General features: G+C 38.7%; 1 protein-coding gene across 3 annotated transcripts in view; it reads right to left on the bottom strand.

Annotated features, from left to right (window-relative positions):
* Positions 1-17761, bottom strand: part of LOC127441121 (partitioning defective 3 homolog) — a 144112-nt gene that overhangs the window by 98843 nt on the left and 27508 nt on the right. For all 3 annotated transcript variants that reach the window (XM_051698331.1, XM_051698332.1, XM_051698333.1), the window contains exons 3-5: positions 13934-14117; positions 13412-13593; positions 11110-11253 (exon numbers count right to left, since the gene is read on the bottom strand). In XM_051698331.1, the coding sequence (XP_051554291.1) occupies positions 11110-11253; positions 13412-13593; positions 13934-14117 (510 nt within the window). The remainder of the gene's footprint in view (positions 1-11109; positions 11254-13411; positions 13594-13933; positions 14118-17761) is intronic.

The raw sequence follows: 17761 nt of genomic DNA, 5'->3' as shown, positions 1-17761 counted from the left end.
TTTCATTTTCTGTTAAAGCATGATTTTCTGTAAAGCTGCTTTGAAATTATGTGTGATGTAAAATGTGCTATACAAATAAAAATGACTTAACTTCCAGTGTGCTGTCTGTCTGCACTAGTTTCAGAACACTTTGAAATGCACCTTATTTTCATCCTAACTCCATATAAACCCTCTGAAAGAAAAAATGTGATAATGCACAGTAAATATAGGATTTCTAATAAAAAACTAGCGCTATTGTCCAGTATAATGTACATTGTGTTTAACGGTGTGCCGTTTCGCGATAAATCGCTCAAATATTAAAAATGGCATATCAGATGAAACTAGAGATGCTAATCTTTTCACTGAAACAGGTTTCAGTGTAAAAACGTAATTAGGTTTCTTACCAGATGTAGTTTTGTTGGCGTTTCTCCCAAAAGACAAACTCGCTGTGTTCGGCGCCATGTTGTTTTATCACATTACTCCATACGTCGAAGGTTTAACCCTTTACTGACAGCTCAGAGTCATCTGAACTGAGATCGGTCAGTTTAAATTAATTTAAATTGCACAAGGTTAAACAGCATTATTTAATAATTTAATAATTATTGTGCTTTTTATAATTATATTTGTTTGTGTGTTCTCATATTATTGAGAGACAACGTGGAATATTTGCACTTTCAAAAATGAATGTGTCACATTGCAGGACCATTTAAAATGAACCAGTCAAGGCAGATTTAACAATGGTGAAAAACTGACAAAAATGGTGACCACTTTCAAAACTTTAGATACACTCTACAAAACCAACAACAACAACAAAAACATTCATATACACTTCAAACAAAAATCTATTTAAAACCATTTAAAATGAATTAATAAAAGAACATTTACATATGATGAATAAAGTCACATTTAAGATGTATTACACGTGACGAAAAGACCCATGAAGAAGACTTGCAAGTTGTGCATCACATCTGTTCAACATACACACACCTGTGAAAAACTTTCTGCAAGGAGATCCAAAGTTATTCCCTTTCTAAAGAGTTTGAAGGAATTCATCTTCTGTCTGTAGAACCCTCACACTCACACTTTCTTACTCACAAAGCAATGTTTCACCTGATACTCTACTGAGCAGGTAAGAGGAGCACAAGATCCTATGCTCACTAAAGTGTCACTTCATTATCTGAGCTACACCACACTACCAGTGACACACACATACTAATTAAAGTTTCAGTAACAAACAGGTAATCTCTGTTGCCATGGCACCACTCAAACGCTCAAATATTTTGAAAGACTTTGAAGGCAGTTCAAATGCATTCCAATTAATTCTGTACCCAATCCTCTCCAATAACATTTAAAAAAATAATATACACCTGCACATATCCCTTAGTCTAAACAAAGCACAGGGCTTTAGACAGTTAAATGCATTATTCAGCTAAGGAAGGGGTGCTTTTAAGCATGATAAGTCAGAGAGCAAGGAAGAAAGCAAGTAATAAAGCAAGCAGCTAGAAAGAATGAAAGCAAGCAGCTAGAAAGAATGAAAGCAAGCAAAACAATCAGAATGAGCATTATTTCCAATTATGCTTCCACATACAAGGAATTGTTCTTGGTGACAGATGCTTCCAGTGCACAAACACTACAACAACAAGACAGAGATAATACAAAAATAGAATAAAAATAAAAAGTGAAATATACACTGATAGCCAAAAGTTTGGAATAATGTACAGATTTTGCTGTTTCGGAAGGAAATTCGTACTTTAATTCACCAAAGTGGCATTCAACTGATCACAAAGTATAGTCAGGACATTACTGATGTAAAAAACAGCACCATCACTATTTGAAAAAAGTCATTTTTGATCAAATCTAGACAGGCCCCATTTCCAGCAGCCATCACTCCAACACCTTATCCTTGAGTAATCATGCTAAATTGCTAATTTGGTACTAGAAAATCACTTGCCATTATATCAAACACAGTTGAAAGCTATTTGGTTCATTAAATGAAGCTTAACATTGTCTTTGTGTTTGTTTTTGAGTTGCTACTGTATGCAATAGACTGGCATGTCTTAAGGTCAATATTAGGTCAAAAATGGCAAAAAACAAACAGCTTTCTCTAGAAACTCGTCAATCTATCGTTATTTTGAGGAATGAAGGCTATACGATACTTGAAATTGCCAAAAAACTGAAGATTTCATACAAAGATGTACACTACAGTCTTCAAAGACAAAGGACAACTGGCGCTAACAAGGACAGAAAGAGATGTGGAAGGCCAGATGTACAACTAAACAAGAGGATAAGTACATCAGAGTCTCTAGTTTGAGAAATAGACGCCTCACATGTCCTCAGCTGACAGCTTCATTGAATTCTACCCGCTCAACACCAGTTTCATGTACAACAGTAAAGAAAAGACTCAGGGGTGCAGGCCTTATGGGAAGAATTGCAAAGAAAAAGCCACTTTTGAAACAGAAAAACAAAAAGACAAGGTTAGAGTGGGCAAAGAATCAGACATTAGACAACATATAATTGGAAAAGAGTGTTGTGGATCTTAACCTCATTGAGCTTTTGTGGGATCAGCTAGATTGTAAGGTGCGTGAGAAGTGCCCGACAAGACAGCCACATCTATGGCAAGTGCTACGGAATGGAAGCGTGGGGTGAAATGTCACCTGAGTATCTGGTCAAACTGACAGCTTAAATGCCAAGGATCTGCAAAGCTGTCATTGAGGCATGTGGAGGATTTTTTTTATAAGAACTCTTTGTAAGTAGTTTACACTGCGTGCCCAATTATTAGGCAAGTTGTATTACTCAGGATTTATTTTATTGTTGAACAAACACAATGCTCTCAGTCAATCCAAAATGTTATGGAACCTCAGACCTGAATGTTTAACAAAGAAAAAGTGAGTTTTGTCCTTCTCAGGGGAAAATATAAGGGTGCACAATTATTAGGCAACTATTAGTGTGCACAATTATTAGGCAACTAAATTTCAAAAGAATTTCTCCCAACTCAATTGTTTATTCGCAATTTTTAGAGTAAGTGCAACAAATAAGTAACACAAAATAACAATTAAATAACATTTTTGGCCTTTCAAAAATATTCAGTGACCAATATAGCCACCCTTCTTTTCAATAAATGCAATGAGCCTTCCACCCATGGAGTCTGTCAGTTTCTTGATCTGTTCACAATCAACTTTCGCTGAAGCAGCAACCACAGCCTCCCAAATGCTGTTCAAAGAAGTGTATTGTCTTCCCTCACTATAAATCTCATGTTTGAGAAGGGCCCATAAGTTCTCAGTAGGATTTAAGTCAGGTGAGGAAGGTGGCCATGTCATTATTTGGGCATCTTTGAGGCCCTTGCTGGCTAGCCAAGCAGTGGAGTATTTGGATGCATGTGATGGAGCATTGTCCTGCATACATATCATGTCCTTCTTGAATGCTGAGGACTTCTTCCTGTACCACTGCTTGAAGAAAGTACTTTTCAGAAACAGGCAGTAGGTTTGAGAGTTGAGTTTAAGTCCATCTTCAACTCGAAAAGGTCCAACTACCTCATCCTTAATGATAGCAGCCCATACAAGTACTCCTCCACCTTGCCGGCACCTGACTCGAAGTGGTGCCCTGTGCCATTAGTGATCCTGCCACGGGCCCAAACATCTGGTCCATCAAGAGTCACTCTCATTGCACCTCATTACTACCCTACTCATTACACAAATACATACCACCTGAAAATAATTGAATTCAATAAGCATTCAAGTTTATATGGTTTAAAGTTGGAAAATGTGCATGGAAATAATGATAAGATCAGAATACTCACTTGCCTAATAATTGCGCACGCAGTGTAAGAAGTTCTGAACATTTGTTTCAAATTGTAATAGTAATTTTTCACGTTATTATTGTCCTGACTATACACTGTGATCAGCTGAATGCCACTTTGGTGAATAAAAGTACCAATTACTTTCCATAACAGCAAAATCTGTACATTATTCCAAACTTCTGGCCGCCAGCATAAGTATATATAGAAATACACAATAAGACAAAAATATATATAGTATGTACAAATACAAATCTGTTATATACAGTGCAAGGGAATATAATGCAGAAAAGGTTTGATATGTTAAATAATATAATTGACTACGCTGTGTATTGCATGTAATTATAGTACAGTTTTTAAACTGTTCATGAGATGGACAGTCTGAGGGAAAAAACTGTTTGTGTGCCTAATGGTTCTGGTGCTCTGTAGCATCGACCAGAAGGCAACAGTCCAAAAAGGTAATGGGCAGGGTGAGTGGGGTCCAGAGTGATTTTACCAGCCCTTTTCCAAATTTTGGAAGTGTACAGTTCTTGAAGGGAGGGCAAGGGGCAACCAATAATCCACTCAGCAGTCTGAACTGTCCTTTGTAGTCTTCTGATGTCTGATTTCATAGCTGAATCAAACCAGACAGTTATTGAAGTAAAGAAGACAGACTCAATGACTGCTGAGTAGAACTGGATTAGCAGCACCTGTGGCAGGTTGAACTTCCTCAACTGGTTAACGGATTACAACCTCTGCTGGGACTTTTTCACAATGAAGTCAATGTGGGTCTCCCACTTCAGGTCCTGTGAGATGATAGTGCCCAGGAACCTGAATGACTCCACTGCTGTCATAGTGCTGTTTAGAATGGTGCGCAGGGTCAATGTTGGGGTGTTCCTCAAAGTCCACAATCATCTCCACTGTTTTGAGTGTGTTCCAGGTAGTTATGACTGCACCAGTGAGCCAGCTGTTCAACCTCCCTTCTGTATGCAGACTCATCGTCATCTTGGATGAGGCCGATGACAGTAGTGTCATCTGCAAACTTCAGGAGCTTAACAGAGGGGTCCTTGGATGTGCAGTCATTGGTATACAGGGAGAAGTGTTGTGGGGAGAGCACACAACCCTGGGGGGCACCAGTGTTGATCGTACATGTGCTGGTTAATTTTCCCAGTCTCACTAGCTGCTGCCTGTCTGTCAGAAAGCTGGTGATCCACTGGCAGATAGATGTGGGAACAGATAGCTGGGTTAATTTATTTCATAGGAGAGCTGGGATGATGGTGTTTAAAGCTGAAATGAAGTCCACAAAAAGGATCCTTGCATATGTCCCTGGTCTGTCCAGATGTTGCAGGATATAATGCAATCCAATGTCAACTGCATCATCCACAGACCTGTTTGCTCTATAAGCAAATTGAAGGGGATCTAGAATGGGTCCAGTGATGTCCTTCAGGTGGGCCAACACCAGTCTCTCAAATGACTTCATGACCACAGACGTCAGAGCGATGGGTCTGTAGCCATTAAGTCATTTGATCTTGGGTTTCTTTGGGACAGGGATTATAGTGGAGCGTTTGAAGCAACAGGGAGCTTCACACTACTCTAGTGATCTGTTGAAGATCTGTGTGAAGATGGGAGCCAGCTGGTCAGCACAGGATTTTAGACGTGTGGGTGAAACAAAGTCTGAGCCTTGTGCTTTCCTTGTCTTTTTTTTCCCCGGAAGACCAGGGACACCTCCTCTTCATAGATCTTAAGTGCAGATTGAGTAGCAGTTAGGAGGGATGAGGATGGTAGCAGGAGGTGTTGTGTTTGTGTGAAGTTAAGGTCAAAAACACTCCAATCAGTGCAGTCAAAGCAGGCTTGTAGTTCCAGCTCTGCTTCATTGGTCCATTCTTTACAGTCTTTTCTACAGGTTTAGCTGATTTTAGTTTCTGCCTGTAGGTTGGAAGAAGATTAATCAGACAGTGATCAGAGAGTCCCAAAGCTGCTCTTGGGACAGAGCGATATGCATCCTTTAATGTTGTGTAGCAGTGGTCCAGTATATTTCTGTCCCTGGTGGGGCATGTTATGTGCTGTCTGTATTTTGGCAGTTCATGGGTGAGTTTGGCTTTGTTAAAACTGAAGAGAATAATAATAAGTGAGTCCGGGTGTTGTTGCTCCGTGTCTGTGATCTGATCAGCCAGCTGTTGCAGCGCTGCATTCACGCACGCATGTGGAGGAATATAAAAAATCCCGTGGCGAATAGAAAGGCTTACAGTTCATAGAGACCACTTCCAAATTAGGACAGCACATCTTCTTTAATGTTGTTACATCTCTACACCAACTTTCACTGATGTAAAGCATGTTCCACCACCTCTCGTTTTCCCCCTTAACTTCGCAATATGATCTGCTCTGAACAGCTGAAAGCCCGGCAGATGTAATGCGCAGTCCAGAATGGCTTCACTCAGCCAGGTTTCTGTGAATTACAAGGCAGCAGAGTTTGAAAAGTCCATGACTGTACGGTGAGGAGATGTAGTTTGTCTGTTTTGTTAGGGAGATAGTGGAGGTTTGTTAGATGAATACTCGGCAGCGCTGTTCGAAAGCCACGTTGTCAGAGCTTGACCAGCATGCCGGCTCACTTCCCTCAACTTCGTTTTATAGCACGCTTAAACAACACAGCTGCACCTCTGACTAAAATGTCCAGCAAAACATCCGAAGAGTCAAAAACCGGGTGCCGAATGTTCAGCAGTTTGTCCCTGGTAAACTGATTGGAAAAAAAATGACTAAACACAGGACAAACAAACAAAAACAACAAAAGAATTGGAGAGCTCCACACTGAGGCAGCAATCTGCGGTGCCATCATGGCTAGGGTACAAATCATCATGGCACATCATGGATAATCATGGCACATCATGGCTCAAAGCAAGAAAGAAAGCAAGAAAGCAAGAAAGAAAGAAAGCAAGAAAGAAAGAAAAAGCAAGCAAGTATGAAGGAAAGCAAGAATAAATGAAAGCAAAAATACTTGAATATTGAAACATTGGAAAAATGACAGACTTCATTTTTAAAATGTACGTCCTGTGTGTGTGTGTGTGTGTGTGTGTGTGTGTGTGTGTGTGTGTGATACACTAAAATACATGGAATAAAGGGATTGTTCACCCAAAAATGAAAATACTCTCATCATTTACTCACCTTCATGCCATCCCAGATGTGCATGACTTTCTATCTTCTGCAGAACATAAATGAAGGTTTTAGAAGAATATTTGGAGAGACTGCAATGGCAAGATTTACAGTGAAAAAGGGGTTACATTTTGGTTTGTTCTCAACCAAAACCGACTGGATTTCTTCAGAAGACATTGATTAAACCACTGGAGTCGTATAGACAACTTTTATGATGCCTTAATGTGATATTTGGACCGTCAGATGACCACCATTCACTTGCATTGTCTGAACCTACAGAGCTGAAATATCCTTCTAAACATTTGAGTTCAGCAGAAGAAAGTCAAACACATCTGGGATAGCATGAGGGTGAGTAAATGATGAAATAATTTTTTATTTTGGGTGAACCATCCCTTTAAAGTACAATGATTTGTAATAAACTAGTGCATACTAATGAGTGAAGCTACAGTCAGATGGTATATATACATACAATGAAACACACATACACAAATATTTGACACAACAAAAAGTTTTTTCTCTCTCATAATTCTGTTCAGTTACTTCAATAGCCTAGTTTCCATCCACTTTTCACACTATTTTGTTATCGACAAAGTGAAAATGCGTAAAACAAATCTTCGTCTTCTGCCTGTTTCCATTCAAATGGCCTTTTATTGACAAAAATGGTGTGATGACATCATGCCTAAAAATAAACTTTGTCACAAAAGAAATCTGCCCTTAAGCCATTTCCATACAGAAATGTGTGTTTATCGCTAATTCGCCTCCCAGATGTCCCTAATTTGTTTCCTCCGAAGTTTTGGTAAAATGGGGAGAGTATTGAGACAATTCACTGAAATGAGTCAGCTTACTGCCATTTTAATTTCACAAATAAAAGCAACCAGAAAAGGAGGAATTGCAATCAAAAGGGAGCAGTTGCCCTTCTGATAGGACTGTAATATTGGTCCTGATGTTGCGCCTATCGCAGGTTGCCACGAGTTCCGACCCGAAAGCGAATCGTCATGGCCCTGTTCAAGCTGGCAACCTGCACCAAGTAGTGGGGGAAACCTTCGGTTTTACTTTAAGGACCATCAATCAATGTGTATATGCTGTGTGCACAGCTAATAAAGAAATACTGATGCGGTGTAATATCAGGGTTTACATAAGATTTACATTTACATTTATGCATTTGGCAGACGCTTTTATCCAAAGCGACTTACAGTGCCCTTATTACAGGGACAATCCCCCTGGAGCAACCTGGAGTTAAGTGCCTAACTCAAGAACACAATGGTGGTGGCTGTGGGGATTGAACCAACAACCTTTTGCTTACCAGTTTAGTGCTTTAGTCCACTACGCCACCACCACTCCTGATACATTCCCAATGATACATAAGATACATTCCTTATATTCAATAGGCTATTTTGAACAATCATCTAATCTCAAGCATTGCCATCACAACTGCATTATTTCCCACATATTTGTCCAGCAACTTTTAACGACCAACTGAATTTGATTGTCATCTAAAATTAATTTTAGCGTCATAATGCAATTTACATTTTCTGAAGAAGCTCAGCAAATGTGATCCGAGGTAAAGAGGGTTAGATTTAAAATATTAAACATTTAAAAAATTTCAAAAGCTCATTTTCTGAAAGTGAACTCAGCATTGGACAAATAGTTCTGATAGTTTATAGTCTTGAAAAAAGTGCAGAACATTCTGATAATGTAATTCAGCCGACTTTTTTTTGTCTACAGAACAGGGTAAGGCTAATTTAAGTTTGTGTAAAGAAAAGGCATATACAGGTCTAAAAATAAACAAAATTTAGTTTGGTAATTTAATTTCATACAGGGACTTTTACCAGCATTTTTTCAAAAGAGAGCTAAACAATAATTTTATAGAATTGGGCTGTTTGTGTTCCAAAAATGCAGACTGATGTTTTTCTCCTAGTAGCCTATTGTGTATTTATTTTTAATTTAAAACATCTTTGTGCACAGAAATATGTTTTTTGTATTGTGGGCTAATTCCGTGACAGCCATGTATTATTTTGAATGGTGTGGAAAAGCAACTTTAATAAATAAACGGATGTCAACCATGATTAAATTAATCACAAAGAGTGGCCATTCATTTGTTCTCCGTGCACTTGTCGATGTGCATGATACAAGATATTTGTGTTGGCACTCCTGGAAGTGTCATGTTTGCAGCATCGGATCTATATGCCATTAAGATCAATCCACAATCACGTACAATAAATTGGCTTTCAAGTATGTATACCTTGTCGTCATGATTAACACAGGCTAACGATTGGGGTAAACTCTGTCATGTGACACAATATTTTTGCGTTAATGTCAATTTTCTCGACAAAGTGTTTCCAAATCAGTTTTTCGCGACATTTGAAGTATCAACATAGAGTTTATGTGCTAGAGTTAAACTGAAAAATATTATGTCGACACTTGTGAAATCAGCTTTATTTTGATGCACTAAAACTTTTTCCACAAAAAATCCTTAGATGGAAATGTAGTTACAGTGGCCCCACTTGTTTGAGTGTCTCTTTCTCTCTCTATATAGGGCATTTGGTCAATCACTCTTTTCCTTACTCATTTTAAAAAGTGTAAAAGGGAGGAAAAAATACAATGGAAGGAAGAAGAGAAAAAAACTCTGATACACAATACACCCTCAACTGCAGTCATAACCATCAAGTCTTATATAACACCGCTGTCTGATCTGACAAAAGATTGTGCATGTGTGTTGTATTGCAAAACTAAGTGTATTATAAACCTACATTTCAATTAATATAACGTTGGAGTCCCACAAGCCGATTTATTAGCTGATTTTCTGACATCCAACCTATGCACAATGAATAAGTTGGGTGTAAATTAAAATCAATGTAAATCTCATTCTCACTGAAGTTACACCTAAACATATACTTTCTATAACACACCCCAAAGGGACAAATATACAGTCACAGGATAATGTCACACCACGAATTGTGTCCTAATTCTGTATATACAACTGTTTATGTTCAAGCACTGCTCCTGTTATTATTTCGGCAAGCCTCACTTTGACTTGCGCTGAGGCGTTTCAAAGCATGACTGGGAATTGAAGAGAAATGTTAGAGGCGATTGTTTAGTCTGTCACCCCTCTTCCATATTTATTCGGTTGAGTGTTACAGAGATCTGACAGAAGAGAGAAAGATTTCAGCTAAAACAGTGGGTAGGTTTGACATCCCTGAACAAAAGGAGTCGACGCAAACTCTAGACAAAGTGTCAGAATAAAGAGAAATACACAACTGACCTACAGCAACACCTACTGGAGAGAAAAAGAGTGAGAGAGAGGGGTAGAGAGAGTGCTATATATAGTCCTATCTCATTAACAGTGCAAAGCTGAGAGTGATTTATAATGGCTGTTTTACCTTGTGTGATTAATCACAGACACACACACACACGCGCACGTGCATGCACGCACGCACACACACACTCCTCTACACCCAATCCCCTCGCTCCAGTGATCTCCTTTATCCTACGCCACACTTCTGATTTGTATCTCTACTGACACACTTGATGTAATTAATTTCTGTACTTGTCCGAAAAACACACAATTAAGCAATAAGGTACGAGAGACCGTGCTACATTTTAAATATGGTCGCAGCTAAAGGGCATTGCTAGGCATGATGGAGTATATTCACAATATATTACTTATAGTTTTTATAAAATGCTTAATACATAATAAAAATATTAATGATACATTTTTATTACAACATTATAGAAGATCTAGTTGGCCTCTAAAGGTGTTATGAAGTGATTTATACAGTAGTTATTTTGTAGGTATACAGTAGGTATTTTGCATCATAGCCATACTAAGTCATTTATTTGAGCATGGCTGGAACACTGTACTGATCAATCAGCATCAAGGACCAAAACTTTTCATTTCATAATACACAACAAACACACACTATCAGCATCATTCAGACCCCTTTTACCACTAGTTTTCCTTTCAACAATAGAAAATGGTGAGTACCGAGATCAACCACACACGATTAATGAGGTTATGAAATACTGTATATTCCTGCCTCTCTCACTCTCACTCTCTAACATATTTATACCAGCAAAACTGCTTCTAAATGTGTTATGAGAGGCTTATTCAGTTCCCAACTCTGCAAAAGATCGCATATAGTGCTTGAATTCCTTTAACTAAGACTCTATTTTTCTGCGTGGACTCGTGGTAGTGTTATTACTTTCCCTACCTGTTCCTGTCGGTCCAGCCAGCAGTCCACCATTGGATGATTGGCGCTGAGTGAAGAACGAGCTGTCTCACGCTGAAACTCTCTCTGATTGTTCCACTGCCCAGCATCACGAGGAAGACTACGGTATGTGTCTACACCTCGCCCCTGAGGAGAATGAATTAGTGAATTTGTAAAAAATGTATCAAATATTTAAAACAATATGAATCATAGGAAGTGTTTCAAAGTACACAGACAAATTAAAAAATACTCAAGTAAACTGCCATGTACTGTACATTCAGAAATGTGGTTTAAAGTGATAATCCTTTTTTCTTCTGCAGAACACAAATGACAATTTTTAGAAGAATATGGTTCATACAATGCAAGTGAATGGTGGACAGAACTTTGAAGCTCCGAAAAAAAAATCACATAAAGGCGGCAAACAAGTAATCCATAGGACTCCAGTGGTTTAATCCATTTCTTCTGAAGTGATATGATAGGTGTGGATGAGAAACAGCTCAATATTTCAGTCCTTTTTTTACTATAAATCTCCACTTTCACATTCTTATTTTGTTTTTTTGGTGATTTGCATTCTTCGTACATATTGCCACCTAGAGGTCAGGGCTGGTCAAAGGTGAAAATTAATAGCAAAAAAGGACTTAAATATTGATCTGTTTCTCACCCATACCTATCATATGGCTTCTAAAGATTTGGCTTTAACCACTGGAGTTGTATGGATTACTTTTATGCTGACTTCATACAATTTTTAGAGATTCACATTTCTGGCCACCAATCACTTGCATTGAATGGACCTACAGAGCTGAGATATTTTTTCTAAATATCTTCCTTTGTGTTCAGCAGAAGAAAGTAAGTCATACAACTTCTGGGATGGCATGAGGGTGAGTAAATGATGAGAGAATTTTTATAATTGAGAACTATAAGAGGACACAGTGTTAACTTAAAGCTGAAACTCTTAGCTTGAAATTACAGAAGAGTATCTTAAAGAAAGAGAGAGAGAGAGAGAGAGAGAGAGAGAGAGAGAGAGAGAGAAAAAGAGAGAAAGAAAGAGAGAGAATGATCTATAACTCAATGTCTTCAGTTTTATGAGCAGCACTGCCATAAGCATCACTGCTAGAAGGAAAACAGACAGAAATGAAGATGGGGAAAACGGCACACACACTAAATCAACACACATGCACACAATAAAATGTACTGTACATTCTAGCACAACATCCTCTGCCATCATGTTGATATTTTAATGGAGCTCTTACTGTTTATGAGATGTGGGGTTATGAACCCTTCAGAAATGACAGTGAATATTCATGGTGATGTCACAAAGGGTTATGTGAACTCTGATCTGACAAACATCCCCAGAAGCCGCCAAACAATCTCTGAACTATCGGTGCGGCATTTCGTTGCTCAGAGAGTAAAGCAGTCTATTTATTAACTCTAAAGCACCTCGATAACAGTACAAGATTTCATCCTATCAACCACTGTTGCTGAAATCTCACCTCTTCTCACTTGTGGTTCTGACACACTCAACATTTTAAAATTTAAAAGGGGTGATCAATTAAATGACATAATTTAAAGGCAGCAAATCAAAATAATGCTGGTTGAAATAACATCAGGAGTACAGCATGAATTTAAACAGATCAGGATGGATAATCGCCATGTTTGTAGCAATTGCAATTGACTCTTTTCACATTTCCAGGGTTTGGAATGTGGAAGAAAACTATTGCAGGGTAAATTTCTACAGAGGTACACCTGAGACCATAACAAATATTATTTTTGCACTCCCATTTGATCCAACAGCAAAAGAAAAAATCCACAATTACAGAAAAAAATAGAGAGATGGATTATGACAGCTAGAAGAGAGAAAGATGGCAAATTTACTGCGCTTCCTCAGCAGCTGTATTTGAAACTCGGAGCAGTGCAGTCTAGTTTTTTTTTTATATATCAAGGTAATATAACAAAGAATAATGTGAATGAGAGAATGCATCAATAAGTTTGGACAAATCATATTTTTTGGGTCACAGAAAATGTATAGTTTGTCAGTTCTTCAACTGTGTGTATGAACACCCTTCATTTCTTGAGTGTTTATCTAAAGGAGACTCAAATAAAAAAATAAAAAAAATGGAAAAACTGGTTAGTGGGCCGAAAGTTTAAAGGGAGCTTATTGGCTCATTAGGAAGCAAAGTAACACTCATCTAAAAAATGGTGGTGATAATCTTTATTTTTGTCCACACTTTTCTCCACAACATTGCTGTCTGTTAAATTGTGAGGCATTATAATGGTTTAGAGAGCAATATAAAAAGCAAGGTTAGACCTTTCTCTCCAGACTGTTGGTGCCAGTGGAGAAACGTGGTTTCAGGAAGCCAGCGGTAGTGGACCAGCGTGTGGGGTTTTTCCTGGAAGGTTCTTTGGGTTGTGAGCCCTGCTCAGAGAATGACATCGCCGTCAGGTTCAACAACGCTGGATCACTACTCCGACGAACGTGCAAAGGCATGTCTGAGATAGAGAGAGATCAATGAGTGAAATAAAAAAGAAAAACCTGCAGAGCAGCACCAAATTCCAAACTTCAGTAATAACACAGTAATAATACAGTTTTAACATAATAATTACACAGTAATTGTTATTGTTGCATTGATTAAAGTATCTTACAGTCAACAGCAGAAAATAAAAAGGTTTTACAGAGCAAATTTAAGTTTGTGAAACAATTAGTGACTGAGCATATGCATCTGTGTTTCATTTACAAGTACATGAGATCTGGACTATATGTTCAGGCATTATGCCAGCAGTATTCAGACAGACCTGAACACACACACACACACTTCTTTCTGTCTCTTACTGGTTCTGAGCGTGGAGGTGGTGACCTCTATCTCGCTGTGAGGCAGGTATGGCTGGAAGGCAGACAGTGGGGTGGAGGTGGAATGCTCTCCAGAGAAGAGCTCAGGTGACTGTGTGCCTGTGGAGCTCGCGCTGGTGCCATCACCACCGACATGCGGCTCCTGTTCCTCATACACCGCCACCAACTACAGAGAAAGAGAAACAGATAAATAACAGAGAGATTTATAATTAAAGATTTAAAAGGGTGAATCCTTAAGAAAAACAATCCCATAAATTTTTTAGTAGAACAATATCAGAGGATGGCTTTTAACAGATTTGTATAGCTAAATACTGTATGTTGTGCATGTCTTAAGCTGACACTGTAGGAATTTTACTTTTCTGTCTCGGTAGAAAAAAAAAAAAAAATGCAGACCTTAAAGGATTTAGACCTATTTTGTCAAAAGGCAAAAGAAAATCTTGAAATGTTTAATGTGACTTGTTTATCATTAGCCGAATAGTTGCCTTTGTGATAAACCTCAGTCCTTGAAAGAGTTTCTGCAGTGTCCGAATTTTTGGCCCACATTCCTGCAGTGTTTTTATGGTGCCTGCCTAATAAAGAACCATTACATCTCCCATGAGATCAGCAGTTACAGAAATACTCAAACCAGCCCGTCTGGCACCAACAATCATCAATGCGATTATCTAATCAGCCAATTGTGTGGCAGCAGTGCAGTGCATAAAATCATGCAGATACGGGTCAGGAGCTTCAGTTAATGTTCACATCAACCATCAGAATGGGGAATTTTTATCTCAATGATTTGGACCGTGGCATGATTGCTGGTGCCAGACGGGCTGGTTTGAGTATTTCAGTAACTGCTGATCTCCAGGGATTTTCACGTACACAACAGTCTCTAAAGTTTACTCAGAATGGTGCAAAAACAAAAAAACATCCAGTGAGAGGCAGTTCTGTGGACGGAAATGCCTTGTTAATGAGAGAGGTCAACAGAAAATGGCTAGACTGGTTCGAACAGACAAAGTCTACGGTAACTCAGATAACCATCTGTACAGTTGTGGTGAGAAGAATAGCATCTCAGAATATTTTTATTGTGTACATTGTTATATTGTTATTCTGTACATTGTTATTCTGTTGAGTGAACTTATACTTATTGTATATACATGTATGGCTGCCATGTTTGGACCATGCACATAAGCTTTTCACACATCATTTCACTTGTGTAATGGCGTAGTGACAAAAATAGTGAATTGAGTCTTCACAACGCTATGGTGGAATTTTGGCCCACTCTTCTTCGCAGAACTGCTTTAGTTCAGCCACACTGGAGGGTTTTCAAGCATGAACTGCCCATTTAAGGTCCTGCCACAGTATCTCAATCGGGTTCAGGTCAGGACTTTGACTAGGCCACTCAAACTTTAATTTTGCTTCTTTTGAGCCATTCATAGTTGGACTACTATGCTTTGAATCATTGGCTACATTTATATGTCCACCAATACTCTGATTATTGCAATAACCAGAGTATAAGGAATAATTAAGATGTTTACATGATTTGGGCAAACCTCTTCAATCCAGTTTACATACTACTTGCTAATACTCTGATTATTCGCAGAGAGAAGCAAAGGAGATGAAGGAAAAGTGATTACAAAGATGTATGAATACATGCAGAATGCATCTGGCTACAGTGTGTGTGTGTGTGTGTGTGTGTGTGTGTGTGTGTGCGCTGCTCGATATATTCTAAATCTCAATTAACTTTATCCATTACAAATAACTGCAGCAATGTTCTTCTTCATAGGGTTAGGTAATACTTTACTGGCTACATAAACAAAAATGACACCCCATGTATTACTAAGACACACAAACACACACACTAGCACCGCAGCACTACAGATGGACGAGCTACAGAAGTGTTGAGAAATCCCTCTGTGTGTTTCACAATGACTTTAAAAAGAACTCCCTGACCCAACCTTGCAAATCATATCTTACACACACATCTCACATACACACACTGTGTTGTGTGGAGCGCACTAACAGGAAGTTCCCAGGAGAACACTCGTATACTTCCTGTGAGGGTATTAATTTCTGTTATGATCTTTGAACCTTACAATCTGCTGAACCCATCTCACCCACACAAACACTCTGCCCTACAGTCTAGTTTACAAATATCTGACCAGATGGGTTTGAAACAATTCTCTAAAATGATCTACTGCTGACTCAGATCGGAGACGAAAAACATGAGGCTCATTATCATGAGCTGTGTGCAATTATTGTTCTTAATAAGTATCGTCTGGTGCACAATAAATGTGCAAAAAAATAATTTAGACTTACATTGAAAAAGGGACTCTAGGGCCATATCTAGGTAGCATAATAACAGAGACTTAAGGCCCCTGCATACTTCATACGAAATCAAAGAACGAACGGGTGACATTTAGAACAAAATCTGGCCAAAATAAAGGTGTTTTGCTTACAAAAAAGAAGAAGAAAAAAAGGTGCTTTTGCATTCGTTTCGGTAGTTCGTTGCAGCTCACCAGGGTGAACTTTCAGGAACATTTCTTACCGGCTGCTAAACACCTTACTGCCATTTGTCTATGTCATCGGTTGGAGTGACCTGGATCTCCACCTACTTTTGGTCCGACAGCCAAGTCGGTTTACGTTGTTTAGTCAGTTAAGGTAAGTCAGCATGCAGAGTTCTTAGCAAACTGGTACAAACTCCTACATCTGTACGATTGCTATGATCAGTTTCATCATAAATTACAATAACAGAATGTAATCGGTGCATATTAAGGCCGTGTATAGAGTATTAGCGCATTAGCGCCATAAAAAAAAAACACCCAAAAAATAAATAAATAAATAAATAAAAAAATTTGGTGTTTTAATGAATATCTCAGTCCGTCTTTGCAATACAAAGGCAGTGGATAGTGCCTCACATTCAAACTTAAAAAAGACTTAAAATTATCATAAAAGTAATCCATGTGGATAGCGCATCACCTTCAGAGATTTCCAAAGACATAAGAAACAACTCAGAATTTAAGTAATTTTTCAGTGCAAATCTCCACGTCATGCATTCACGATAACTTGTGATGCCTTTAGCTCTAAACAACACAAGTTCTCGCGTAAACACTTTGTATTGAAAAGATGGAGGGGGATCTTCATTAAAATATCTCCCTTTTGTGTTCCGCATAAAGAATGTCTTGTGGGTTTGTAAAGACATAAGGGTGAATTATTACAGAATTTTCTTTTTTGGGTGAACTGCTCCATTAAAGGGGTTTCACTTAACAACACCCCTTGAACGAAATAAAATCACAATAAACACACAGCCTCTTATGGCTTATTGCTTTAATCGCTCATGAGCCTGTTGCTAATGGAAACAGACACCACTGTTCACAGTACACAATAAAACACATCATGTATGCAGTGACACCCTGGTCATAAGAAATCTCACAGGAGATGGTTGGTCATGTGATCAGGACAGAATGCAACAAAGCCTACACCCGTTCAGACACTTCCTGTTAAGACGCCACCACTCACACACTTCCTTGCATCTTTAGGAAAACATCCACACAAACAAGACCAGTGCACATACACCGTCTGACCAGAAGCAGCACGCTCGGATGCTGTACTTCCTGTTTGTAACTGGCAATAACTTCCTGTCCAGGAGAGGACGTTGTCATAGGAGGGGGGAGAGTAACACAGACATAAAAGTGCTTCATTGTTTAATGAGTGGAGGGGAGAGAGACAGAGAGAGAGAGAGAGCAAGCTGTGGGAAGAGGTGCTGCACGTCTTAGCTATCACAGATGAATCATGGGCTCCCCCTCCTGTCCTGTAGAAGAACTGCAGTTT

This window comes from Myxocyprinus asiaticus, chromosome 5 (genome assembly GCF_019703515.2).
Source record: "Myxocyprinus asiaticus isolate MX2 ecotype Aquarium Trade chromosome 5, UBuf_Myxa_2, whole genome shotgun sequence".
Classification (NCBI taxonomy): Eukaryota; Metazoa; Chordata; class Actinopteri; order Cypriniformes; family Catostomidae; genus Myxocyprinus; species Myxocyprinus asiaticus.
This window is presented reverse-complemented; position numbering and strand designations above follow the sequence as displayed.